The sequence below is a fragment of the Equus caballus genome, chromosome 6 (genome assembly GCF_041296265.1).
Source record: "Equus caballus isolate H_3958 breed thoroughbred chromosome 6, TB-T2T, whole genome shotgun sequence".
Lineage (NCBI taxonomy): Eukaryota > Metazoa > Chordata > Mammalia > Perissodactyla > Equidae > Equus > Equus caballus.
Window position 1 is genome coordinate 88558930 of NC_091689.1, and position 22182 is coordinate 88581111.

The 22182-nt window shown below is 42.2% G+C and overlaps 1 protein-coding gene across 7 annotated transcripts; it reads left to right on the forward strand.

The window, feature by feature from the left end:
• Positions 1-53: 53 nt before the first annotated feature.
• On the forward strand, positions 54-13567 carry ATP23 (ATP23 metallopeptidase and ATP synthase assembly factor homolog). 7 transcript variants are annotated; one of them, XM_023643903.2, is made up of 7 exons: positions 56-180; positions 3267-3312; positions 3987-4068; positions 7032-7213; positions 7668-7805; positions 10288-10371; positions 13114-13567. In XM_023643903.2, exons 5-7 carry the CDS (start codon positions 7707-7709, stop codon positions 13315-13317), a joined length of 387 nt encoding a protein of 128 aa, XP_023499671.1. In that variant the 5' UTR covers positions 56-180; positions 3267-3312; positions 3987-4068; positions 7032-7213; positions 7668-7706; the 3' UTR covers positions 13318-13567. The 7 variants fall into 7 exon arrangements, with proteins under 7 accessions (XP_023499668.1, XP_023499671.1, XP_023499669.1 ...); XM_070271827.1 differs by lacking the exon at positions 56-180 and adding an exon at positions 2759-2963; XM_023643900.2 differs by lacking the exon at positions 7032-7213 and having other exon boundaries at positions 54-476.
• Positions 13568-22182: the final 8615 nt, after the last annotated feature.

Sequence of the window (22182 nt, forward strand, 5' to 3'; positions counted from 1 at the left end):
AGCCCCGCCCCACCCATCTAGCCCCGCCCCGCCCCGCCCTTTCGCCCCGCCCCGCGCTCTCGCCCCGCCCCTCGCCTCCCCAACAGCTCAGCGTCCCCTCCGGGCTCGGAGCTCCCTCCGGCCAGACGTCCTCGGCCCCGCCCAGCGCCCCTCGCCCCGCCCAGCGCCCGGCCGGCCCGGGTAGGAGGGCCTGGGCGGTCGATTTGGCGGGAGCGAGGTTCCCCTTCCCTGCGTCAGTCCCGGCCGCCCGAGGCTGGAGGAAGCGGCGGCAGGGTCTGCGGGCTGCATGGCGGGAGCTCGGGGTGAGCGCGGGCCGGGCCCCGCCGCCGGGGAGCCGCAGCCGCAGCAGCCCGACGCGTGCCGAGTCTTCCCCGAGCGGCCGGCCCAGGGGAAGCCCCCGCAGGGCGGGCTCCTCTCCCGCTTCTTCCCCAGCGACCAGAAGTGCCAGCTTATGCTCCTGAAGACGCTGGAGACAAGTAGGAGCCGAGAGCCGGAGGCCGGGGTCGGCGGGGCGCTGTCGGAGCCCGGCCGCCAGGGGGCTCGGGGTCAGCCCCGGGGGCGGTGGCGGGGCCCGGTGCCCGCCGCTCCGCGCAGAGTCTAGGCAGACGCGGCCTCGTGCAGGCGGAGTCGGGGTCTGGGCCTCAGTTTCCCGATCAGGAGGCGCCGAAGCCCCTTTCAGCACCTCTCTTGCTTGTGGAATGGAGGGGAAGCGGGCTAGGAGTGTGCCCTTTTCCAGCACTCTCCCTGGTCTGACAGATCCTCTGATTTCGTATGTAAATTATACAGCAATATGGGGACTCAGAGTCCCGCTGACGCAGAGGTTTAAAGAGCCACGTTCATTAAGGCACACTTACCGCTGGCAGTGCAAAAACAGTTTTGCAAACTACCTTTCCTTGGGAGGGTTCTTAACCTCCATACGTGGATGGGCCGCAGGGTGTAGAAACCGCTGAAATGGACAGCGAAATCGTGTGTGTATGCACCCAAATGCATTTTTCTGGGGAGAGAGTCCATAGCTTCATCATATTCTCAAAGAGGCCCACGACCCACAAAGGGTTAAGAACCACTGCTGTGGGTGAAATAGGGACACAGTTACCTGCTGACCAATTTCTCTCAGGTCCCAGGACATTGCACTAGAGATTTCTTAACTCCTTTGCACTCACATAGACTTCCTAAGTTCACTTCAGATACATTTAGAAAATTGAAATCTTCAACGGACTTGATCCAAAGCAAGGTTACTCTTTCATAGCTGGCCAGCCACAGTTCACAAGTCGACCAGCCCCAGATTTTCCAACCTTCTTGAGATTACCTGCATATAGGGAGGCAAGGGAGGTGGGAGGAGGAGGGGGCCTCAAGGGAATGATCACGTTGTATTTCCTTTGCGAATATGTATTGCATGCCTCCTAGGTTCTGGTGTCGGGAAATGCAAAGGTGAATAAGGACCCTGCCTTTAAGATATTTCAAAGTGGAAGGCAGTGAAAAGAACATGGGCTGCAGAGTTAGACAGGGGTTCAAATTCAGGTGCCTCTCCTTATTAGGTGTGGAAGAGTGATTGCGCTCTCTGATCCCCTCTATCCTTATCTGCCAAAAAAAAAAAAAAAAGGGAGGGGGAGGGGTAAAAGTGTCTCTTTTAGGGTTGTTGTGAGGGATAGATATTTTGAATGTAAAGTGCCAGCATATCAGGAGCTGAATAAAGGGTAGCTGTTCTTACAGTGGAAGAGAGGCAGTGGAGGAGGCGTTCAGGTAGGATGTGAGGAGGGTGAGGTGCCTTACCAGGCCTCCACCGTCCAAGGGGAGGGCGGCTGGGAGAACGCATTGGTGGTATTAAAGCCTCACCCTGTAGCTTTAACATCCTGTCGCGGGGGCAGGGGTGATGGGAGAAACCGGCCTCGTGGAGGACCTTTCTTTCCTTTTTCTCCAAAGCTTTCTGAGCACTGCAGGTCCTTTTTGAATTTCTAGACAACTGTGCTTCCTGCTTATTTTTTTCTTTTTGTTTTTTTTAGTAAGAAGACTATAGATTTTTGAACCTACTTCAACTTTGTAAAACTCTCTTAGTTGCTTTAATAATGCACTTTGTATGGTGCATTACCCGACACCTGATATGCACTGAATAATACTTATAATTGTCTTACGGTTAACACTCTTAAGAGGCGCAGGTTAGGAAAGTGGTAACCTATAACTAACTTTCTCATCCCTCACTACTTTTATTTTATTCACCTGTTCTTGCTTTCAACACTTAAAAAAACCCACAAACCCTTGATTTCTTTTCTTTTTCTGTGTTTTTGCGTATATCATAATTTGCCCTGCGTTTTCCTCTCAGACAAGACACCTGTGTGACAAGTTGCTATTAGAGGCATTTGGGATCCTTGTACTTTCCTGTAATCGTCACAGGCTCATAGAGATGCTTAGAGGTGGAAGGGCCCTCAGGAGTGGTCCAGGCCTTTCCCCGCTCATGCAGGGAACCTCTGTGCCATCCTGAGCAGAGAGTTTACAGACCTCTGCTGGAACTGGGTCCCTTCTCCTGGAGGCTACTCGTCTATTGTGTCAACAGCTTTGATTGTTGGAAAAATCCTTTCTTGTACTGGGTTGAAATCTGCCCCATGTAACTTTTACCCTTTGGTCATTGTTTGGCCCTCTGAACAAATATTGACTGACTCTATTCCCACGTGGCACCCCTTCAAATACTTGAAGCTACTGTGGTCCCAGTTTTCTTTTTCGTTTCCAAATCCGCAAATCTTTTCTTGCTTCTTACTGAACGTAGTCCTGCGCTAGTCTAGTTGCCTTCCCCCATGGAAGAGCTTCAGTTGGCAGTCCTGTTTAGAGTGTGGTCTCAGAACGGGACACTGTGTTACCAGTGAGGTCTGACCAGGACAGACGACAGTGGGGCTACTGACTCCCTCCTCTAATCTGGATACTGTGCTGCTCTTCATTCTATGCATGTGGCCCCAGATTCCCTCTGTCCTTTGGTATGTGCTTGTATGCAGTGTGTTTGATCCTTTAACTAAAAATGGCCTTTAAAAGCATGTTTGATATTTTCTAAGATGTTGGCAGTACCCATCTTGGTACTTGTATCAGTGTTTCATTTCATTAAAGATTTGCTGTTATGTTAATTTAAGCTTGTCTTTTCATATCCATTTTTACCAACTTTAAGATAGTATTGCTTCATTAAGACTTGTGTGTTACTTTTTGATAATATGCTGCTATTTGGATAGTTTAATTGGTGGCATTTTTTCCTATTAGCATACATAATTGAATCAATATCTTTTTAGATCCGTATGTCAAACTTCTTCTTGATGCCATGGAGCATTCGGGTTGGTAAGTAAATCTTTTTGAAGTGCTGCTCTATATCCTGGCTGTTGAAACCAAAAATCCAAAAAGCTGGAACTGCTTCATGCCACAAAGCCTTTTCTGCCTGGTAGTTGGTGGTGGTTGTCTGCATCCTCTCCGGGCAGGCCTTGTCCCCTTCGGACATCTGCTGCCCTAACTCTAAATCTCTGGCCCTACCATTCATCTCAATATTTAGTAAAGACGATACTCAAAATCTTTTTATAAGTGATTACCAAACCTGGCTTTTCTACTACACCAGCTTCAGCATTCTCCTTAATGGAGAAGAAATCTCGGCTTGTTATGTAGGAGCCTTGCAGGTGTTGTTTAACTTTGGGGGGATTAGAGGAGGTGACTTCTGAGGTCCCCTTCTTAACCTTCTGGCCCAAGGGTGGGAACTCCAGTTTATTTCCAGTGTGGTCTTCATCAGTGGACCAAATGCTTTATGGAATCATGTCGTAGGATTTGAACTAGGATAGATTTTGCAGAGACGATTTCCTTATTTTACAGAGGGGAAAAAGGAGTCCTGAGGGAGTTAAGTTGCTTTCCCAGGGTTTTCTCTGTGTTAGTGGTGGAGGGGATTGATGACACGGGTCTCCTGTTCCCCCACGCCACGTGTGCACTGCTTCTGGACATTGTCTCTTTACTCTGTTCTTGCCTTTTAGTGCTGTTAACAGAGAAAGGCACTTTTCTTGTGAAGATTGTAGTGGGAACGTCAGCGGAGGTTTTGACGCTTCGGCATCTCAGGTGGGCATTTTTGCCAAATTGTTTGCTTTCCTCCAATTCTCTCTCCTGATGTTTGCTGAGCATCTTCCACATCCTGGGTGTTCTGTTTGTAGACTTTGTGTAGGATTCAAAGAATGAACTAGTCATGGTTCTGACTCTCAGTGGGGAGACAAGACATGAAGATGGACAATGATAAAGTCTGAGGCAGCTTAAACTGTTTTAGGTGGGCGTGGTTCCCACAATGGGACAGTGGTGCAATTGACTAAAAGATGCCAACAGGTTCAGCGAGAGGATATAAAGCCTCCTCAGAGGCAACAAGACAAAGACTGTTGCCCCAGGCAGGGGTGGCAGGAGCAGGGCGGCTGTTGGGAAGGCACAGGGTGTATTTTTTGGCTAGTTTAGCAGCAGGGCAGGAATGCATGGGGAAAAGGAGGGGTAGGACGGAAAGAAGGGTCAGCCCTGCAGTGGGAGGCTCTGTCTGAGTGCTGCCTCGAGGAGTTCACCTTTACTGGTGAGAAGTGCTATACCTTTGAAAATGTCTGATTAGGCGAGTGAGTTTTCTCATCTGTAAACTGTGGGTGGTGATTGTCTCTGTCTTATAGAATGGTTATGAGAATTAAATGAGATGCCTCTTGTAAAGTGCTTATTGCAGTAAGTGTAGTAAGCATTCAATAAATGTTATTAGTTTTAAGTCGTTGGAAGGTTTTGACAGCGTCTTGGAGATGGTAGATGGATTATATTGTGTGATGAGGGTAGATAAAGGTGTTTTGAGTGTCTCCACCTTGAATATATAAGCCACATTTAACTACACTTAATTGTTTCCCGGGGAATTTTATATGTATTTTGGTTATTTATGGCTATTTCACAGTAATCATGGGAAAGAGCACTATAGCGGAGGGGTGAAGGGTCTGGGTTTTGGAGTCGAGTAGACTTCGGTTCAAATCCTAGTTCCCCTGCTTATTAGCTGTGGGGCTTGGGCAAGTTATTTGCCTTATCCTCAGTTTCCTCATTTGTAAATTGATAATCACAGTACCTATAGCTCTCAGAATGGGTCTTGGTAAGTTCACCCCCCTGGGGTTAAATAGAGTGGATATTTTGAACCTTCATGTTACTTCTCAGCAGTGTTGAACACAGTTGGGCACTCTCTTCTTTTATTTTTTTAAATTAAAATTTGTATTGTGATGTATCTCATCCATCCAGAAGAGTGAAAAACCTTTTTGAACACTTTTGGTCATAATGAGAGAATGAACACCTGTGTAACTGCCACCCAGCTTTGAGAGAGAGAACACTGCCCGGTCTTGAGATGCCCATCTCCCTTCAGTGCCCACCTTGGATCACATTCCCTCTCCCGTCCTTGTTCTGACTTTTGTGGTAACCATTCTCTGCTTTTCCGAATGGGTTTTCCATCTATATATACAGTCCAATAATGTGTTCTTTAGTTTCCTGCTTTTAAGCTTTGAACATGGGATACTTTGTTCTATGTAGTACATACTTTGTAGTTCTGTGAAAACATAGAGTATATGTATATAGTCTTCTGTAACAATTCTTTTGTTCACCATTGTGAGATTCTTCCATGTTGTTGTGTTCATCTTGTTTATTTAGTTTCACTGTTGTATAGTATTCCATGGTGTGTCTGTACTACAGTTTACGCTATCTAATATTGGTTGTTTCCAACTTTGTTATTATGAACAATGCTACTGTGAATATTTTTCACCCTTTTTCCTGGTGCACTTGTGCAAAAGTTACTCTAAGGAGTGAAATCGCTGGGTCACATCATCTGCATACACTTGACTTTTGCAGGTGATGCCACACTTCCTTCCCATGGTTTCCAGAACATGACACTCTCCTGGTTGCTCCTTTGCCAGCTCGCCTTCCTCTGCCAGCCCTTATATGTTGAAGTCCCTTGATCCTTGGTGTTAGATCCCTTCTTTTCTTACTCTATACTCTGCCAAGGGGATCTCATTTATTTTTCTAGGTCAGAGCTCTCTTTTGAACTTCACATCCATATACCCGAGTGCCCACTTGACAGTTACATTTACAGGCACCTCAGAGCTGACATGTCCAAGTCCAAACTGATGATTTATGCCGTCCCTCATCCCCACCCAACCTGGTCTTTTATGCATATCTCAGTGAAAGGTACCACCATCCATCCTATTACCAGCAATTTTGGGGTCACCCTTGATCCTTCTGATTCCCTGCCTGTATTCTATCCATCACCAAATTTTGTCTCGTTTACCTCCTAAATACCTTTTTCAGCTCCCACCGTCCTAGCTCAGACACCATTATCTCCTGCCTAGAATACTTCATTAGCCTTCAGCTGGTCTCTCTGCAGCCAGTTTTGGTCATCTTCTGCTTATTTTTCCTGCTAGAGTCAAAAGCATAAAAACAAAACAGAAGCGGCCCCCTTGCACTGCTCCCTTCAGTGACTTCCCTTCGTTCTCAGGAGAAAGAGTGATTGACCCCTGTGACCTCCCCAGCCTTATCTCCTGCCCACCACCTCCAGCCCCGTGCTGCAGCCACGCAGGTCTGCGTCCAGCCGCTCCAGCGTGCTCTTCCTTCAGCGCCCCAGCCTTTGCGTAGATGTTTTCTTTGTCTAGGGTGCTCCCTTCCCCTCTCCTCACATTTAACTCCTCTTCGCCCGTTAGATCCCAATTTAATCATTCCTTCTGCAGAGAAGCCTCTCCCAACCTCCAGACCAGGTCAGGCATTCTCAGTGTGTGTCCTTATGACAACCTGGGCTTCCCTTCATGACAACTGTCATTGCATGTGTTTAAACATTTTGGTAACTATTTGGTTAATTTCTATCTCCATTAGTTAATTGTAAATCTACGGATAGGTCTCAATAAATATTAGTTGAATAAATGAATGTTGAATGAATGTATATAGAATATCTGGCACATATCCCCGTGTCTGGCACATGGTAAGTACACAGTAAATGGTACCTATTGTTATTAGGATCCCTCATGTCTTTATTATTCTTATAGGGTCCTGCTCAGTGTGCCGTTGGCTTTTGCACTTCTTTCTGAAGGTCTTTCTGAGGATTTTTCCTGGCAATTATAGTAGAATGGGACAGTGGTGGTCATTCATTGTTGATTCATTGCTCATTCAGAAACTTGCTAAGAAGCATTTTACTTATATTCTCATTTAATTCTCACAATCCTATGAGGTAGGTACTCTAATACTCTCCTTTTTATAATTGAGGAAACTGAGGCACAGAGGTTAAAAAACTTGCCCAAAGTCACCAAGTTAGTAAGGAGTCGGGCTGGAATTTGAGGCTGTCCGTTTCATTCCAGAGACCACTCTGTTAATAAAATGCTGTGGAGGCCAGGACAGGCTGAGACTGTCAGCCCGGGGAGGACGGCCTGTGAATAAACGTCCTTAAGCTAAGAGCTGCTTAGTCCAGAAAGAGGAGAAGGGAGGAGTTAGTCCCTGGGGAAGGCTTCTGGAGCACGGGTAGTTCCCACTGGGCCTTGACGGATGGATAGGTGTGGGGTCGGTGGAGAAGAGTGGGTGGAGGCCTTCCAAGCAGGTGCGCCCCCTTGTGTGAGAGAGGGATGGAACCTATGAAATAAGAGTCGATGTTAGAAACAACCAAACTTCTCTAATTTGGTGCCTCCTAGATTGTTCTGTGCCAGAATAATATCCGTAATCAGGCCCATATGAGCAGAGTGGTCACCCACGAGCTCATTCATGCATTTGACCATTGTCGTGCTCACGTCGACTGGTTCACCAATGTCAGACATCTGGCCTGCTCAGAGGTGAGTTTATTGTAGGAGATACTGTTCCCCTCCCCCAACAAACACTCTGTATTTGAACATTTTATTCAAGTATAACTTATTTAAACATATTCCTTTTGTGTTACTGTCTTAGTTCCATGTCAGTCTTGAATTTGTTTTTAACTATTGATTACAACAAGACATTTTAAGTGTCATTTTAGAAGTGTCTTAAATATAACCTTTAAATCCTAATAATAATGATGACTGACTTTAATGATAATAAACTATTTTTCCTATGGAATAAACTATATAACAGAAAAATAATAATCGTTAACGTTTGCCGAGGGCTGTGTGCAAACACTGGTCTGTTTGTGGATTCGTTTTTAGTCCTCACAGCAGTGGCTGGTAGCTGATGTCATCCCGGGTTGTACATGTGGAAAGCGAGGTGCCTGTTTAGATCCCGTGGTTAGGAAGAGGCAGAGGCGGGATTGCAGCCAGAGCTCTTAACTGGTTTGCTGTGCTGCCTCCTGTGGGTGAGGCTCCTTGCTTGTCCTAGAGTAAAACCTCAAGAATACAACATAGGAGGATGTGCGTTAAGCACTTTGGCTGCTCTCAGAAGTACACGTATAGGTCTGCTCCTAGAGTGACATGTATTTCGTGCTTGCATTTTATTAATTGAAGAGTGCAGTGTGCTGAGAAGTTAAAAAAAATAATATAAATTTCACGCTTATACTTTGTAACTTAGATTATTTTCTCTTTCCCTTGAAATTCATAAGCAGCCCCACTGCATCTAATTATAACTCATATTATTTGGAGAGTAGACTGAAACCTGAATTTTTAAATAGGTCTGTCTTGGGTCTTATGAGAATTAATGCCTGCTAGCTAAAGTGTGTTAAGTGCCTGAGCTCCTCAGAGAAATGAGGCCATGTTATTGTAGAAGTAACAAGAAATGGGCCATTCTTTTTTTTTTTTTTGAGGAAGATTAGCCCTGAGCTAACATCTACTGCTAATCCTCCTCTTTTTGCTGAGGAAGACTGGCCCTGAGCTAACATCCATGCCCATCTTCCTCTACTTTATATGTGGGATGCCTACCACAGCATGGCTTGCCAAGCAGTGCAATGTCCGCACCCGGGATCCGAACCAGTGAACCCCGGTCCACCCAAAGCAGAATGTACACACTTAACCACTGCACCAGTGGGCCGGCCCCTGGCCATTCTGTTTGTAGTCCATTAGCAAAAACGTGGCTAGGTTGACTGTAGAGTCTATATGGGTAGTTCCAAGACTTTTTCATCCAGTAAAGCTGTTTTTTACTTTAAAAATATAGTAAATTAGAAAACGTGTCCTAACCTGTCAACACTCATAGCATGACCAGTTTGGAATGTTCTTGATTCTTTGTGCTTTGTACCACTTAGTGTTTTTTTTTTTTTTTTTTTTTAAGATTTTATTTTTTCCTTTTTCTCCCCAAAGCCCCCGGGTACATAGTTGTATATTCTTCGTTGTGGGTCCTTCTAGTTGTGGCATGTGGGACGCTGCCTCAGCGTGGTCTGATGAGCAGTGCCATGTACGCGCCCAGGATTCGAACTAACGAAACACTGGGCCGCCTGCAGCGGAGCGCGCGAACTTAACCACTCGGCCACGGGGCCAGCCCCTGTACCACTTAGTTTTTTATAGGACACTTGAGGCCCTGGAGGAAGGAGTGAACTTACATGGATTCAAGGGAAGGCCCAGGAGGGTTTCATAGATTTGGGCTGGGTGGGGGTTCATATGCCTGAAGTGGCTTAGATGCTGATGTATGCAGTTTTTTTTTTTTTTTAAAGATTGGCACCTGAGCTAACAACTGTTGCCAATCTTCATTTTTTTTTTCCTTCTTTTTTCTCCCCAAATTCCCCCAGTACATAGTTGTGTATTTTAGTTGTGGGTCCTTCTAGTTGTGGCATGTGGGACGCTGCCTCAGCATGGCCTGATGAGCGGTGCCATGTCCGCGCCCAGGATCTGAACTGGTGAAATCCTGGGCCACCGCAGCGGAGCGTGTGAACTTAACCGCTCGGCCACGGGGTCGGCCCTGATGTATTCAGTTTTAAGCTCACATTGAAACTCAGTTTGCAGATCTTTGGAAGAATGCTTCTTGAAGTGCTTTTGGTAGTTTCTCAAAGTGTTTGTATCTTGTAGAGAGTGTAGATTTTAACTCTGAGGTCTAACTCTCTGAGTTTTTGTTCCAAAAGAGCTTGGTTCTGTCGGGGAGGCTGCAGTGTGACGTTTGGAACGTCCCCTTTGGTGGACGGTTGAGCCCCTGCCAGTGTGTTTGGCATTGTCTAGCATGGCTCATGCATAGCTGCTCTTTTTCTGAACTGAAGAACTTCCTGATTTGGTAGAGTTTAAAAAATTCTTTAGAACAATCTTACAGGTACTCTGTTCTCAGAAAAACATGGTACTTTTATATTCTGTTACAGTTTTTAAAAACCATCTGAAGGTGTGGAGCTGGAGCGCTTACCTTCTCTTCGTTTGCCGTCTGTCTTTGTCTTAGGTTCGAGCTGCCAACCTTAGTGGCGACTGCTCACTCGTCAACGAAATATTCAGGTTGCATTTTGGATTAAAACAACACCATCAGGTAAAAACTAACACATGAAATCACTTACCCTCAAGTGCTGAGTGGAGGCAATGAAGGAAGAAATGAGAAGTACATTTAGTATTTGAAATTGGAAAGAACTACTTATATGAAAAGAACACAAAAATGTATACCATTTAAGCCAAATAGATGGACTTTAGTTCTGCTTTATAATTCTAGGCAAGCTGTGTGACTAAGTGAGAATTTTAATAGTGAACAGCACTCTGATCTCGTTCTGGGGTGCTTCTGGATGGGGGTGGATACGGAAAGGAAGTGAAATCACAGCCTGTCTGACGTTAGCCTAGCAGTCCTGGACTTGTGTTTTGAAACTACGACAGTATTCTCGAGACAAAAAAGTACCACCTTTCAGAACAGAGACTGCATTGCGGCACAGGTTATGGGTGTGTGTTAGCGCACCTTTAAAGGTTGTGTGATGGGAGAGCTAAGCTGTGTGTTGGCATGGACTTGATTAGGATGAATTGAGCTGAGAGGGGTTGTGTAAACAAAACAAAACAAAAAACGAAACTAAAGGCCAGATCATCCTGTTAGAATAGAAAGCTTTTAAGATCCACGATGGATGGAGGTAGGCAGAGGAAGCACAGAACTGGTAGACTGATGATGAGTGAGAGCCATTCTGCCCACAGCCACCAAGGGGCTCTGTGTGCACGCTTGGGAGATGGCCGGTCAGAGATGTCCTATGGGAAGAGCTGGCTGGGCCAGTTTGTGAGGCGCACGGGCATCAGGACAGCAGTTTCAACCGGCTGCAGAAGGGATGGGCTTGGAACAATACGGGAAGGCCCTTGGTTCTCCAGAGAAGAGAGTCACTCAGCTCTGGGGGGGAGGGTGGACAGTCCCAGGGAACTCCTAGGAGAAATTGTGAACTCAGTGAATGGTACCAGAAGACACGCCTGCTGCCTGGAAAGGTGATTACGCGGATCTGCTGTTAGGCTTTCAGCCTGTGCCAAGTGAGCTTACACCACTGGCTTGTCTCGTGCCACGTGTCTTCTGTGCCCTCGAATCCCTGCTTCTCAGTAAATCCGGCTCAGCCCGCCTTTGAGTGGGCTGTGCCTTCTGGCTCTGGTGGAAAGGGTGGAAGGAGGGCGCATGTCAGCCCACCCTGAGAAGAGTATTCTCTGGTGACGGCGTGTGGCCCAGGGCCCGGAGGCTTCGAAAGTCTCTCCCTGTCTCACCTTGGGTGGCAGCAGCAGAAAATGAATAGAACTAACAACAGGACAGAAAATGCGTGGAAGTAGTGGGGAGTTTAGTTGAGGGGGAAGAGTCTTAGAGAATGGAGACCCTGCTTTTGTACAGCATGTGCCCAAGAAATATAAACACCACTTCTAATAACTGAAAAATTGCCCAAGTTATTTTTTTAAATTTATTTTATTTTATTTATTTTATTTTTTTCCTTTTTCTCCCCAAAGCCCGCCAGTACATAGTTGTATATTCTTTGTTGTGAGTCCTTCTAGTTGTGGCCTGTGGGATGCTGCCTCAGCGTGGTTTGATGAACAGTGCCATGTCCGCGCCCAGGATTCGAACCAACGAAACACTGGGCCGCCTGCAGTGGAGCGTGTGAACCTAACCACTCGGCCACGGGGCCAGCCCCTGCCCAAGTTATTTTAACAGAAATTTATACATCTTTAAAGAAGTCAATCTGAATTGTGGTCTATACTTGTGTCTCCCAACCCCGTGGGAGACAGATTTTTACCACTGTTTTTTTCCCTGCACGGGAGAAATTTCCTTTCTTTCTGGCATTTGCTGTCACGGCTCCATGAGGTCCTTCCTCTCCTTCTTATTTCTTTGTGCCTGGGGCTTGTTTTTAAAATCAGTGTTTGGTGTGGGTTAGGTTGGGAAGCACTGGCTTATATTCCAGTGTGAGTGGGCATCTCCAGCTTGGGCATGCTGACCAGGCCGAAGTAAACATGTGGACAAAATCAATAATTGTCAGGACACACAGCCTTCAGAACCAGTGTTTGGTTATTTTTCAGGAAAAGGTTAAAAGCTATTCTTTTGAGTTTTAGTTTGGGTCTGGGGAGAAATTAGTAGATGAAAAGCTCTCCAATAATTGGAATGGCAGACCTTGTGTTTCTTAGAATACTTCAATTAGAGTACTGAGAAATTCTAGTCTATTACTATGTAACATTAGGTAAATTATTTTCTTGGGTAGAGAGCTTTAGTACCCAGGCAAAGAATACTCAAGAAAAAAAGTTGTTTGATTTTGTTTTTTTCCCCTGAAAAATTAAGACACTTTCAAATTTTGTGTGTATATGTGTGTAGTTTTCCTATTGCCTCCAGGAGAGAGTGCCCTTCTCGAAGGAAAAGTTATCTAGTGTTGGTCAACTGGAAGGTTAAGGAAGAGAGATGTAGAAGTGAAGTATATTTTAAATTTATTTAAATTTTATTAAAATTCAGCCAGAACCTTAGTTTAGAACTTTTTTTGTGATTTTGTAAATTGAGAGTTACTGTGGGAGACATTGCCCAGAACTTCAGAGAATGACATCTACTTGTTACTGGAAAAGATGAGAAGATGGAGGAAGTCTTACTTATACCTAAATACCTTTAGACTGAGCTAAACATGCTTCATAATTTAAGAGTTATGTTTCTTCTTTGGAATGACAGAAATTAGTAAAGTGATATGAGAGGAAATTAATTTTTATTTTGGTTCAGACATTTATATAAAATGTTATTATTTCATGATTAAATTTTCATATAAAATTAAAGCCACATACTTTTCTTTTTCCTTAGACTTGTGTGCGAGACAGAGCCATTCTTTCCATCCTGGCCGTTAGGAATATCAGCAAAGAAGTAGCACGAAAGGCCGTTGATGAAGTTTTTGAATCTTGTTTCAATGACCATGAACCTTTTGGAAGGATCCCACATAACAAGACTTATGCAAGATATGCTCATAGAGACTTTCAAAACCGTGATCGGTATTACTCAAATATATGAAGACAATGACATTTTATATTAGAGAGCTTCAGTGATCATGAAGAAAATATGGTTCTCAAGTGCACAAACGAATAAAACGTAAATGATCAAGTAAATACGGATAAAACACAGAAGATGCTGGTTCTAGCGTATGATCAGAAAAAGTTACCCTGGCAAAAAATGATACTGCCTTAAACTCCAAGGCAAAAATTATATCTTTACAGCTAACCATTTGGTTCATAAGGCAAATAAATTACATTTTTGTATTTTCTACATTGTACTTGTGTTTTATTATTTGTGTTTTATTTTTTATTAATGTGATTTGTTTTTATTACGTGATTATTTTAAAATTTGATTATGAAACCTGTGAAGTGTGCCCTTGTATGATGTTGATGGGTGACCACTGTTGGTATTTACAATAATTGTAAAGAAAAAATGTACCAATCTCATTCCAAAGTATTTGTTGAGATATCGTCGTGATCCTAACATGCAAAGAATGAAAGTTGGGAATAATTCATTCAATGATCAGTGCTGCCCCTCTCCCTGCTCTTCTTTCAACATTCAAACAGGCAAAATCAACACCTTTTTGTGACAAAAACACTCAGCAAACTAGGAATGGAAGGAAACTCCCTCAACATAAGAAGAGGCATACATGAAAAACACACAGCAGACATCATACTCAGTGGTGAAAGACTGCATACTTTTTCCTCTATGATCAGCAACAAGGCAAAGGCCTGCTTTTGCCAGTTCTATTCAACATATTATTAGAAGTCCTAGCCAGAGCAGCAGGCAAGAAAAAGAAGTAAAAGGCGTCCAAATTGGAAAGGAAGAAATGAAGTTATCTCTGCAGATGATATGATCTTAAGTATAGAAAACCCTCAAGATGCCACAAAAAATTGTTAGAAGTAATAAATGAATTCAGCAAAGTAGCAGGAAACAAGGTCAACACACAAAGATCAGCACTATTTCTATACACTAAAAATGAACACTCCGAAAAGGAGATTAAAAAAGAAATTCCGTTTACAATAGCATCCAAATGAATCAAATACTTAGGGATTAACTTACCCAAGCAGGTGAAAGACTCACACAATGAAAATGTAGAAGTTACTGCTGAAAGATCTTAAAGAAGATATAAATAAATGGAAATACGTTCCATGTTCGTGGACTGGAGGACTCAATGTTGGCAAGGTGCCGATGCTCCCAAGGTGATCCACAGCTTCTCTGCCATCCCCATCAAAATACCAAGGGCGCTTTTCACAGAAACAGAAAAGCCCATTTTAAAATTCATATGGAATCTCAAGGGACCCTGAAATAGCCAAAACAATCTGGAAAAAAGAAAAAAAAAAACCCCAAAGTGGGAGGACTTATTGACCAATAGAATAGAATAGGGAGCCCAGAAATAAACCCTCACATACAAAGTCAAGTGATTTTCAACAAGGGTGCCAAGACCATTCAATGGGGAAAAGACAAGTTTTTTGAAAGATGATGCTGAGAAAACTGGATATCCACATGCAAACTAATGAAGTTGGGCCTTTACCCAACACCATATACAAAAAATAACTAAAAATGGATCAAAGACACAGAAAGCAAGAACCATAAAATGTCTTTAATTGGCAAATTAGACTTCATTCAAAATTAAAGAAAAATAAAAAATTGAAAAATATTAAGAAAATGCATAGGCAAACTAAGGACTGGAAGAAATATTAATTTATCTGACAAAGAATTCTTATGCAAAAATGTAAAGACTTTCTTTAACTCAATAGTAAAAAGATGAACAACCCAATTAAAAAATAGGCAACACACTTGAACAGATGCTTTACAAAGGAAGATACATAATTGGTCAATAAACACATGAAAAATGTTTAATATCACTAGTCATTATAGAAATGGAAATTAAGACCACAGTGAGAAAACACTACACACCCACTAGAAAAGCAAACACTTAATGGACTGCTGACAATATTTGTTAGGATATGAAGCAGACAGAATTCTCAGACACTACCGGTAGGAATGTAAAATCATACAATCTCTTTGGAAAAAGATTTGGCAGTTTCAGGTAAAGTTAAACATACACCTTTCCTTTGACTCTGCTATTCCCTGCTAGGTATTTTACTTAAAAGAAATAAAGAAAGATCCACAAAAAGACTTGTACAGGAATGTTCATAACAGTCTTATTAATAATACCTAAAAACTGGAAACCACCAAATGTCTACCAACGCGCGAATGAATAAACAGTTGTGATAGATTCATACCATGGAACTCTTCTCAGTGTTAATAAAAAGGAATGAATTACTGATAAACACAATAAGATCAATGAAGTTCGCAGACATTATGCTAATTAAACGAAGCATAAGATACAAAAGAGTACATATTTGATGAAATATGTGAAATATTGATGAGTATATGAAATTATAGATCAGGCAAAACTAATCTATGCTAAAAAAATATCAGAACATGGTTCTGAGGGGTGGAGGAGAGGACAAAGAATGGACTAGGAAGAGAGAGAAGGAACTTTCTGGGTTGATGGAAGTGTTCTATATCTTCATTCTAATGTGAGTTACAGAGATGTATCCATTGTCAAAGCTGTGCATTAATATTTGAGCCTCTCAATATATATAAAATTTACCTTAAAAATAATTGAATGGTGGGTGGAGAGTAGCTGGCGGTATAGATTAAACAAGATGGCAGAAAGTTGAAATTGTCATAACTGATGGATGGCTACAAGGGTATTCATTATACTATTCTGTTTACTTTGTAAAAGTTTGAAATTTTCCACAAAGTATTTTTTTTAGTTGGGGGAAATGAGTTAAAGACGAATATTCACTGAATTCTAAACAATATAATCTTTTTTTTTTTTTTAACTGAAATCATATGAAAACTGGTATAACCACAGTCCTTGCTTGGCAGAAAATTGAGTGCTAGACAATTAGAAACCATTGTTTCGTTCATTTCTGACCTTGGGAGAGAGAAGGAAGGGCAGACTGAAGAATGAAACAGGACAATCTTAGTCTGTAGCCATCAGACCATGCTATTTCAACTGTTCAACTTCCCCTTCTCCAGCGGACAGAGGCATCCAGCCAAGATATTACTGAACCTAGTTATTTGTTAATAAAACTCACTTCAGAGCAATGCCCTGAGTGTATACTTAATTAAATGGTAATTTATGTTGATGATAATGTTGCACTTGAATTTTCAAACTTTTTTCTGAATTTAAAATATTTGAGAAGCAAGAGCCAAGCGTTCTGCTAATAAGCTGCATTTTTCTTGCATTGTTTTCTTCTTTCTCTTCCCTGCTGATTTCTACTTCTCACTTTTGCAATGTAGTGTTAGAGTCCCCAAGAGCAGGATTTGGTTCTATAGACATCACCAAGTAGAATATCTGGGACTTTATATGGACTATATTCAACAGGTACTAATGCTAAATTAAAAAGAAATAAAAATCACGTGCCATCCTAAATGGCAAGTGGCAGCTCTCTGCGTGCTAAGTGCATCCATGCTCCACACATGCAAGGTGATAAAATAAGAGGAAAACAATCAAACGGGGAAAGAAAAACTCTCCTTACATAACGCTTCTTTTTCTGAAAATTAATGTCACAGAGTCCCTGAGCAAAGGCCAAAGCTATATGCACCCTCCCAACCTGGCTCTGTAGGGTCAAAGCCAGACATGTCTGGAGCAGGCCAGGCAGGCCACTGGAGCGGCCATTTATTGGTAGGAGGCCCTGAGGAGCCTCAAGGTGGGTGGTCTCAGGGCTCACTGAGGGACCCACAGCTTCCCCTCCTTCTCCCAGCCGTGTGTGAGGAGAATCCATCTGAGGGCAAGAATGGACACTGCGTTCATTAATAAATATTTCTCAAGCACTCACTGTCTGTCACATGTGGAGGTGGGCACTGGGGATACTGAAGAGACCAGCACGGATTGGATCTTTGTCGTCGTGGGGGACAGCTGCTCCAAGGAGGAAGAAGGGTGGGGTGATTTGGGGATATAGAACATGGCACCCAACCTAGAGGGAGTGACTTTTAAACTGAGACCTGGAGTATGAGGAGGAGGTAGCAGGTCAAGAGGGAAAGGGACTTCCGGACAAGAGAGGAGCCCCGTTGTGCGAAGTCTTTGAATGGGGCCGGGGTGTAGGGAGGAGGGCTGTGGAGAGCGACAGTGTCAGACAAACTACCTCGTTCCCAAGGAAACTGGTACCCAGTTCCCAGGGAGAGGAGAAGCTATGGGACCCGAGCGTCAAATCAGGAGGGAAAATTTAGTGGAAAGCATGAAATATTCTGTAAACGTTTTAGAGAAAACTGGAGACATCTGGAAAAATTAAGTTAAATCCCTAACTCTAGAAAATAAATCCTAGAGATATCAAAGATGTTAATGGAAAAGAAATCCAGAAACATGAGAACATATGAGGTGTTTTTCCTTAATAATCTTAGAATGGGAAAGCCCAAAGTAACACAAAAATCATGAAACCATAAAAGGTATTGATATACTTAATGGCATTTTTTAAACCTTCAAAAGAATAAAGTTAAATAAAAGACAATATTTTCAACAATGTCTCCTGAAAGACATGATGTTATTCATAATAAACTGATGACTATAAATGTTTTACAGCTCCATAGAAAACAACTCCACAGAAAAAGGAGCAGATGACGTGAACAGCAGATACAAATGGATATCTCTTAAGCGTAGGACTTGTGTGACCTTTCTCACAATAAGAGACGTATGATCGCTGATGTGCTGCTTTCACCTGTGAGGTTTGCAGGGCTCGGGAATATGATGCGCTGCCGTACATTGTTAGTGAGGGCGTAACCCCTAAGGAGAGTAATTTGACAGGTGTTGTTTAAATACACACACTCTTGTTATGGAAAGATCTCCATGATATATTCCTAAGTGGAAACATTAGGGCATTGAAGAGGGAAAGGGGGAGAGAGGCAGAATGTACATGTGTATATATACATCTATATATACATGAGTATCTATATGTAGATAGATATACATATGTTGTAAGTGAGTGGCTATCCCTGGAAGTAAATACAATGAGCTATAAATAGAAGTCACCACCAGGGAAGGTGAATCCGGTATTAGAGAGGAAGTGTTCCTATTCACTGTGTACACTTTTGAACCTTTTGAATTTTGCATATGAGCATGTATTATCTAAAAAATTTAATTAAATGCACACTCACTTATTGTTATTCTTCATAATTTTTCCAACTGTTATGTCAATGTAACCAATGAGTCTTTGTTCGAAGTAAGAGCAAATAGTTGCAATGTTAACCTAGATGTTGTTAAATATGCGATAAATTTATTTTCATCACTTTAGTTTCATTTTTCAGGCTATAGTCCCAGGCACGCCTTTTTTTTTCTTTTTTCTTTTTTTTAACCTGTGTCCCATAAAGTTCCCATTTAAATTGGATTCTCTTTCAGGAGTCTTATTGCTGGCACCAGCTATCTGTGATAAGGCAGAGTCCCAAATACCCATTTCCAAATCTACAGTGCATACTAGTTTCACCATAATCTTAAAAGTACTTAGTACAAACCTTGTTTCGTTGTTTTTATTGTGCTGACATACACAGTAAATAAACACAAAATTTACCGTCTTAACCATTTGACGAGTGCAGTTCCGTGGTACTAAGTGCATTCATATTGTTGTGCAGCCGTCACCACCATCCTTCTCCAGAACTATTTTCATCTTGCAATACTGAAACTCTGTACTCATTAAAACAACTCCCGTACCTCTGCTCCCTAACCCCCCAGCAACCAACGTTCTGCTTTCTGTCTCTATGATTATGATTACTCTCAATGTCTCAGAAGTTTGCTGTGAGGATTAAATTAGTTTACCCAGTGTCCTATACCCTGGACTTATATGGTTATTGAGTGTTGAAAAGTGGCTAGTGTGACTGAGTAATGGAATTTTAAATTTTATTTATTTTAATTAATTTAAATTTATTAGCTGCAGGTGATCAGTAGCAACCCTATTGAACAGCATGAATCTAGAGCTTGGAAGAAAGGCCAGGCCCGGAGTTCCAGATGGAATTATCACCTTATGGGTGATAGTTGAAGCCATAAGAATAAAAGGGGATAAATAAAATGGGAAGGCAATAGGGCCGAGGATTAGGAACTGGGGAATACTAGCATTTAAGATTTTGTCAGAGAAAGAAGAGATGGAGAAAATGTGGTCAAAGAGACCAAAAGAAGGAATGGTACGCTATAAGAAAAACAATGTTACACACCATTGACAGATTCATTAAAATGAGAAGGGACAATATCGTTAACCACGCCCGAATGCTACGCGTAGGTCTCGTAACTTGGAAGGTGGTGGGGTGGGGAGATTGGCTGTTAAGTGGAACTTAACACCTCTATCTTCTCTGGTGAATACATGCTAAAGACATTCTAAAGGCGTTGGCTTTGAGGTAAAATATGAGTGCTCAAGGAAGAAGTATTTTAATACCAATTCTCATGACTAATTCTGGAGAGATTTTTGAAGACAACACCATATGCACTGCTTTCTACAGCAAATCCCCACAGAACCTTGTTAGAAGGCGTTGGAAGATTATGGCGGCTGTTTCCACATTAAAATGTTAATGTATGAGTCAAAATGACGGTTTTCGAACATGAAGGATCAAATAGTTTCATTTAATTGTATTAACCAAATTGATGTTCAACCAGCAGAATTATTTGCAGTGCTTAAGAAGCCATTCTGCTCCACCCAAGCGAGATGAATGGGTCACCTTGGGATTGCCGCTGGAGTTTTTCTTTATGACAACAGATCAGGAACCGAGTCCTTTGTCCTAAAGAGACGCTCTCAGCAAAGGCTCACCAAAACTGTCTTGATTAATTTTTCAAAAGCACATGAGATTTACCGATTACACTTTCAAGGGTCGATGTGATCAGCTTCACACGGCTGCACAGTCTGTGTTTTGCTGCTTTAAGCTCTAATGGACTAAAATGGTGAAAAAAGGTCTGATGGAAATGAACTAAGAAATAAATTCTAATGTGAGCTAACTTGTATGCTTTAAATTATTGCACATTTGAGATGCTGTATATAAAAATGATCTAATGCAAATTCTCGTAACATTTCTGAAAAAGTAATCAGGGAGCAAGCGTTAACTCCTTTGACCAGTGAGGGATTCTGTGACAGGAAAGAGTGGATAACTCAGGGGAGGCGGTAACCCACCGCAGACCCATTCAGATAAGTTCTTCTTTCCCCTTCCCTCCCGTCTTCTCGTCTAAGGCAGTTACCATTACAGTAACGTGGTCGTGACTCATCTGCATTTTCAGTTCACACAGACGTTATGTAATTCCATATTGAAACAAATGGCCTTTTCTTTTTTGACCTCTCCTAACAGCTTGCTCCTCAAAGTGTGGTCTTTGGGCCAGAAATTCCTTCATCAACTGAAAACTAGTTAGAAAAGCCTAGATTCTATTGAACTGATGTGCATTGATTCGCAGGCCCATCAAAGGCAAGAAGCACTCCCCGAAGGGACTCGGCCTCGGGACAGTGGGTTGCTGTCCTGACTGCGTATTAATATCGCCTGGGCCGCTTTTAAGCCATAAGGTTACCTGGGATCCCACCCGACTCAGGGATTCTGATTTAGTTGGTCTGCGGGTGGCGGCTGGGTATCCTTGAACTTGAAAACTTCTCCAGGTGATGCTACTGTGCAGGCTTGAGATGCCCTGCCTTAGGATCATGTTGCATCTAAGTGCCCTTATTTTCAAATTTACCATTCTGAAAGCAAAGCAAAATGAAACATTGTATATGTTTTATACAATATCTTTGTTGCTGCATAAAAGAAATCTAGGAATTCAGGATTTCTTTCATTCAATCCACCCATTAAATAACTTTTAAGAACAAATGTTTTTAATCTCATGCCTAGCTGACCCAGCTAATTCAATCTGTTGCTTTAAGCTTTGATGTGTTAAAACCTATTCAGTGTCTCTCAAAATGTGAGGGAAGCAATAGAAAATAGAGAAAGAAATATTTCGCTTTTATTCATTATTACTGTAGGATAAACACTGTCACCAGAGAAGTCAATTATGAAATTCAGAGCACATGTGGAAATAGGTAAGGACTCCAGATAAAATACAGGAAACCCAGTTCCGTTTGCATTTCTGATAAACTATGGATACTTTTTTACTCAATAATTTAGTATTTATTAGGATAAGTATGTCCCATGCAATTACATGGGACATATTTTTATTTGCTAACTCTGGCAACCCTAAGGAATAAGCCATGTAAAATGAGGAATAAATTATATCTGTAACTAATACAAATTGGAACCCATATGCTATGCTAGCAGGATGCATACACAGATCGCCTTTTGTGGAAATATTTTACAATTGAAAGAGCAACAACATAAACTCCATGATTACAGCTAAGTAGGAAATCTCCAAGTGTTTTTGGCCAAGAGATCCCTTTGAGGTGAGGATTAAAATACAAGCAATAATACATTTTAAAATTATGTGCATTCTAATTACCATTCTGCTAATAATTTTTACTAATTTAAGTGTAAAAAACTGAACCCAAATGAAACGTTGCTTATTCTTAAAAGGAGGAAAAAAGGAAAAAAAAAAAAAAAGGGAAAAGAAAAAGCAGTATTGAGCTGTTGGAAAATCTGGCCAGCAGAGGGTGCAAACGTATCACTGATGAATTTTGAGTCACAAAAGGCTCATTTTTGCAATGCTTTGTGCAACTTAGATCTTATTTAAAAATTTATTTTAGTCACCTTTGCCATGCAGTGTTGCTAAAACAGATTAGGGACTAAATTCAGTTCTAGTGTACTGTTCACCACTTGCATTGACCTAATATATTTCTTTTGCCCAAGATCCTCGGCTAAGAAATGTACTTTAGCTCATGTCGGTGATTGGAAGCACAGTGCTTCGGAGGTAGGCTTGAG

Coding starts and splice junctions, on each gene's coding strand:
- ATP23 (XM_023643900.2), top strand. CDS start 287: ATGGCGGGAGCTCGGGGTGAGCGCGGGCCGGGCCCCGCCGCCGGGGAG. Junction 3,313..3,986: donor GCCATGGAGCATTCGGGTTG/GTAAGTAAATCT, acceptor CTTGCCTTTTAG/TGCTGTTAACAGAGAAAGGC. Junction 4,069..7,667: donor TTGACGCTTCGGCATCTCAG/GTGGGCATTTTT, acceptor GGTGCCTCCTAG/ATTGTTCTGTGCCAGAATAA.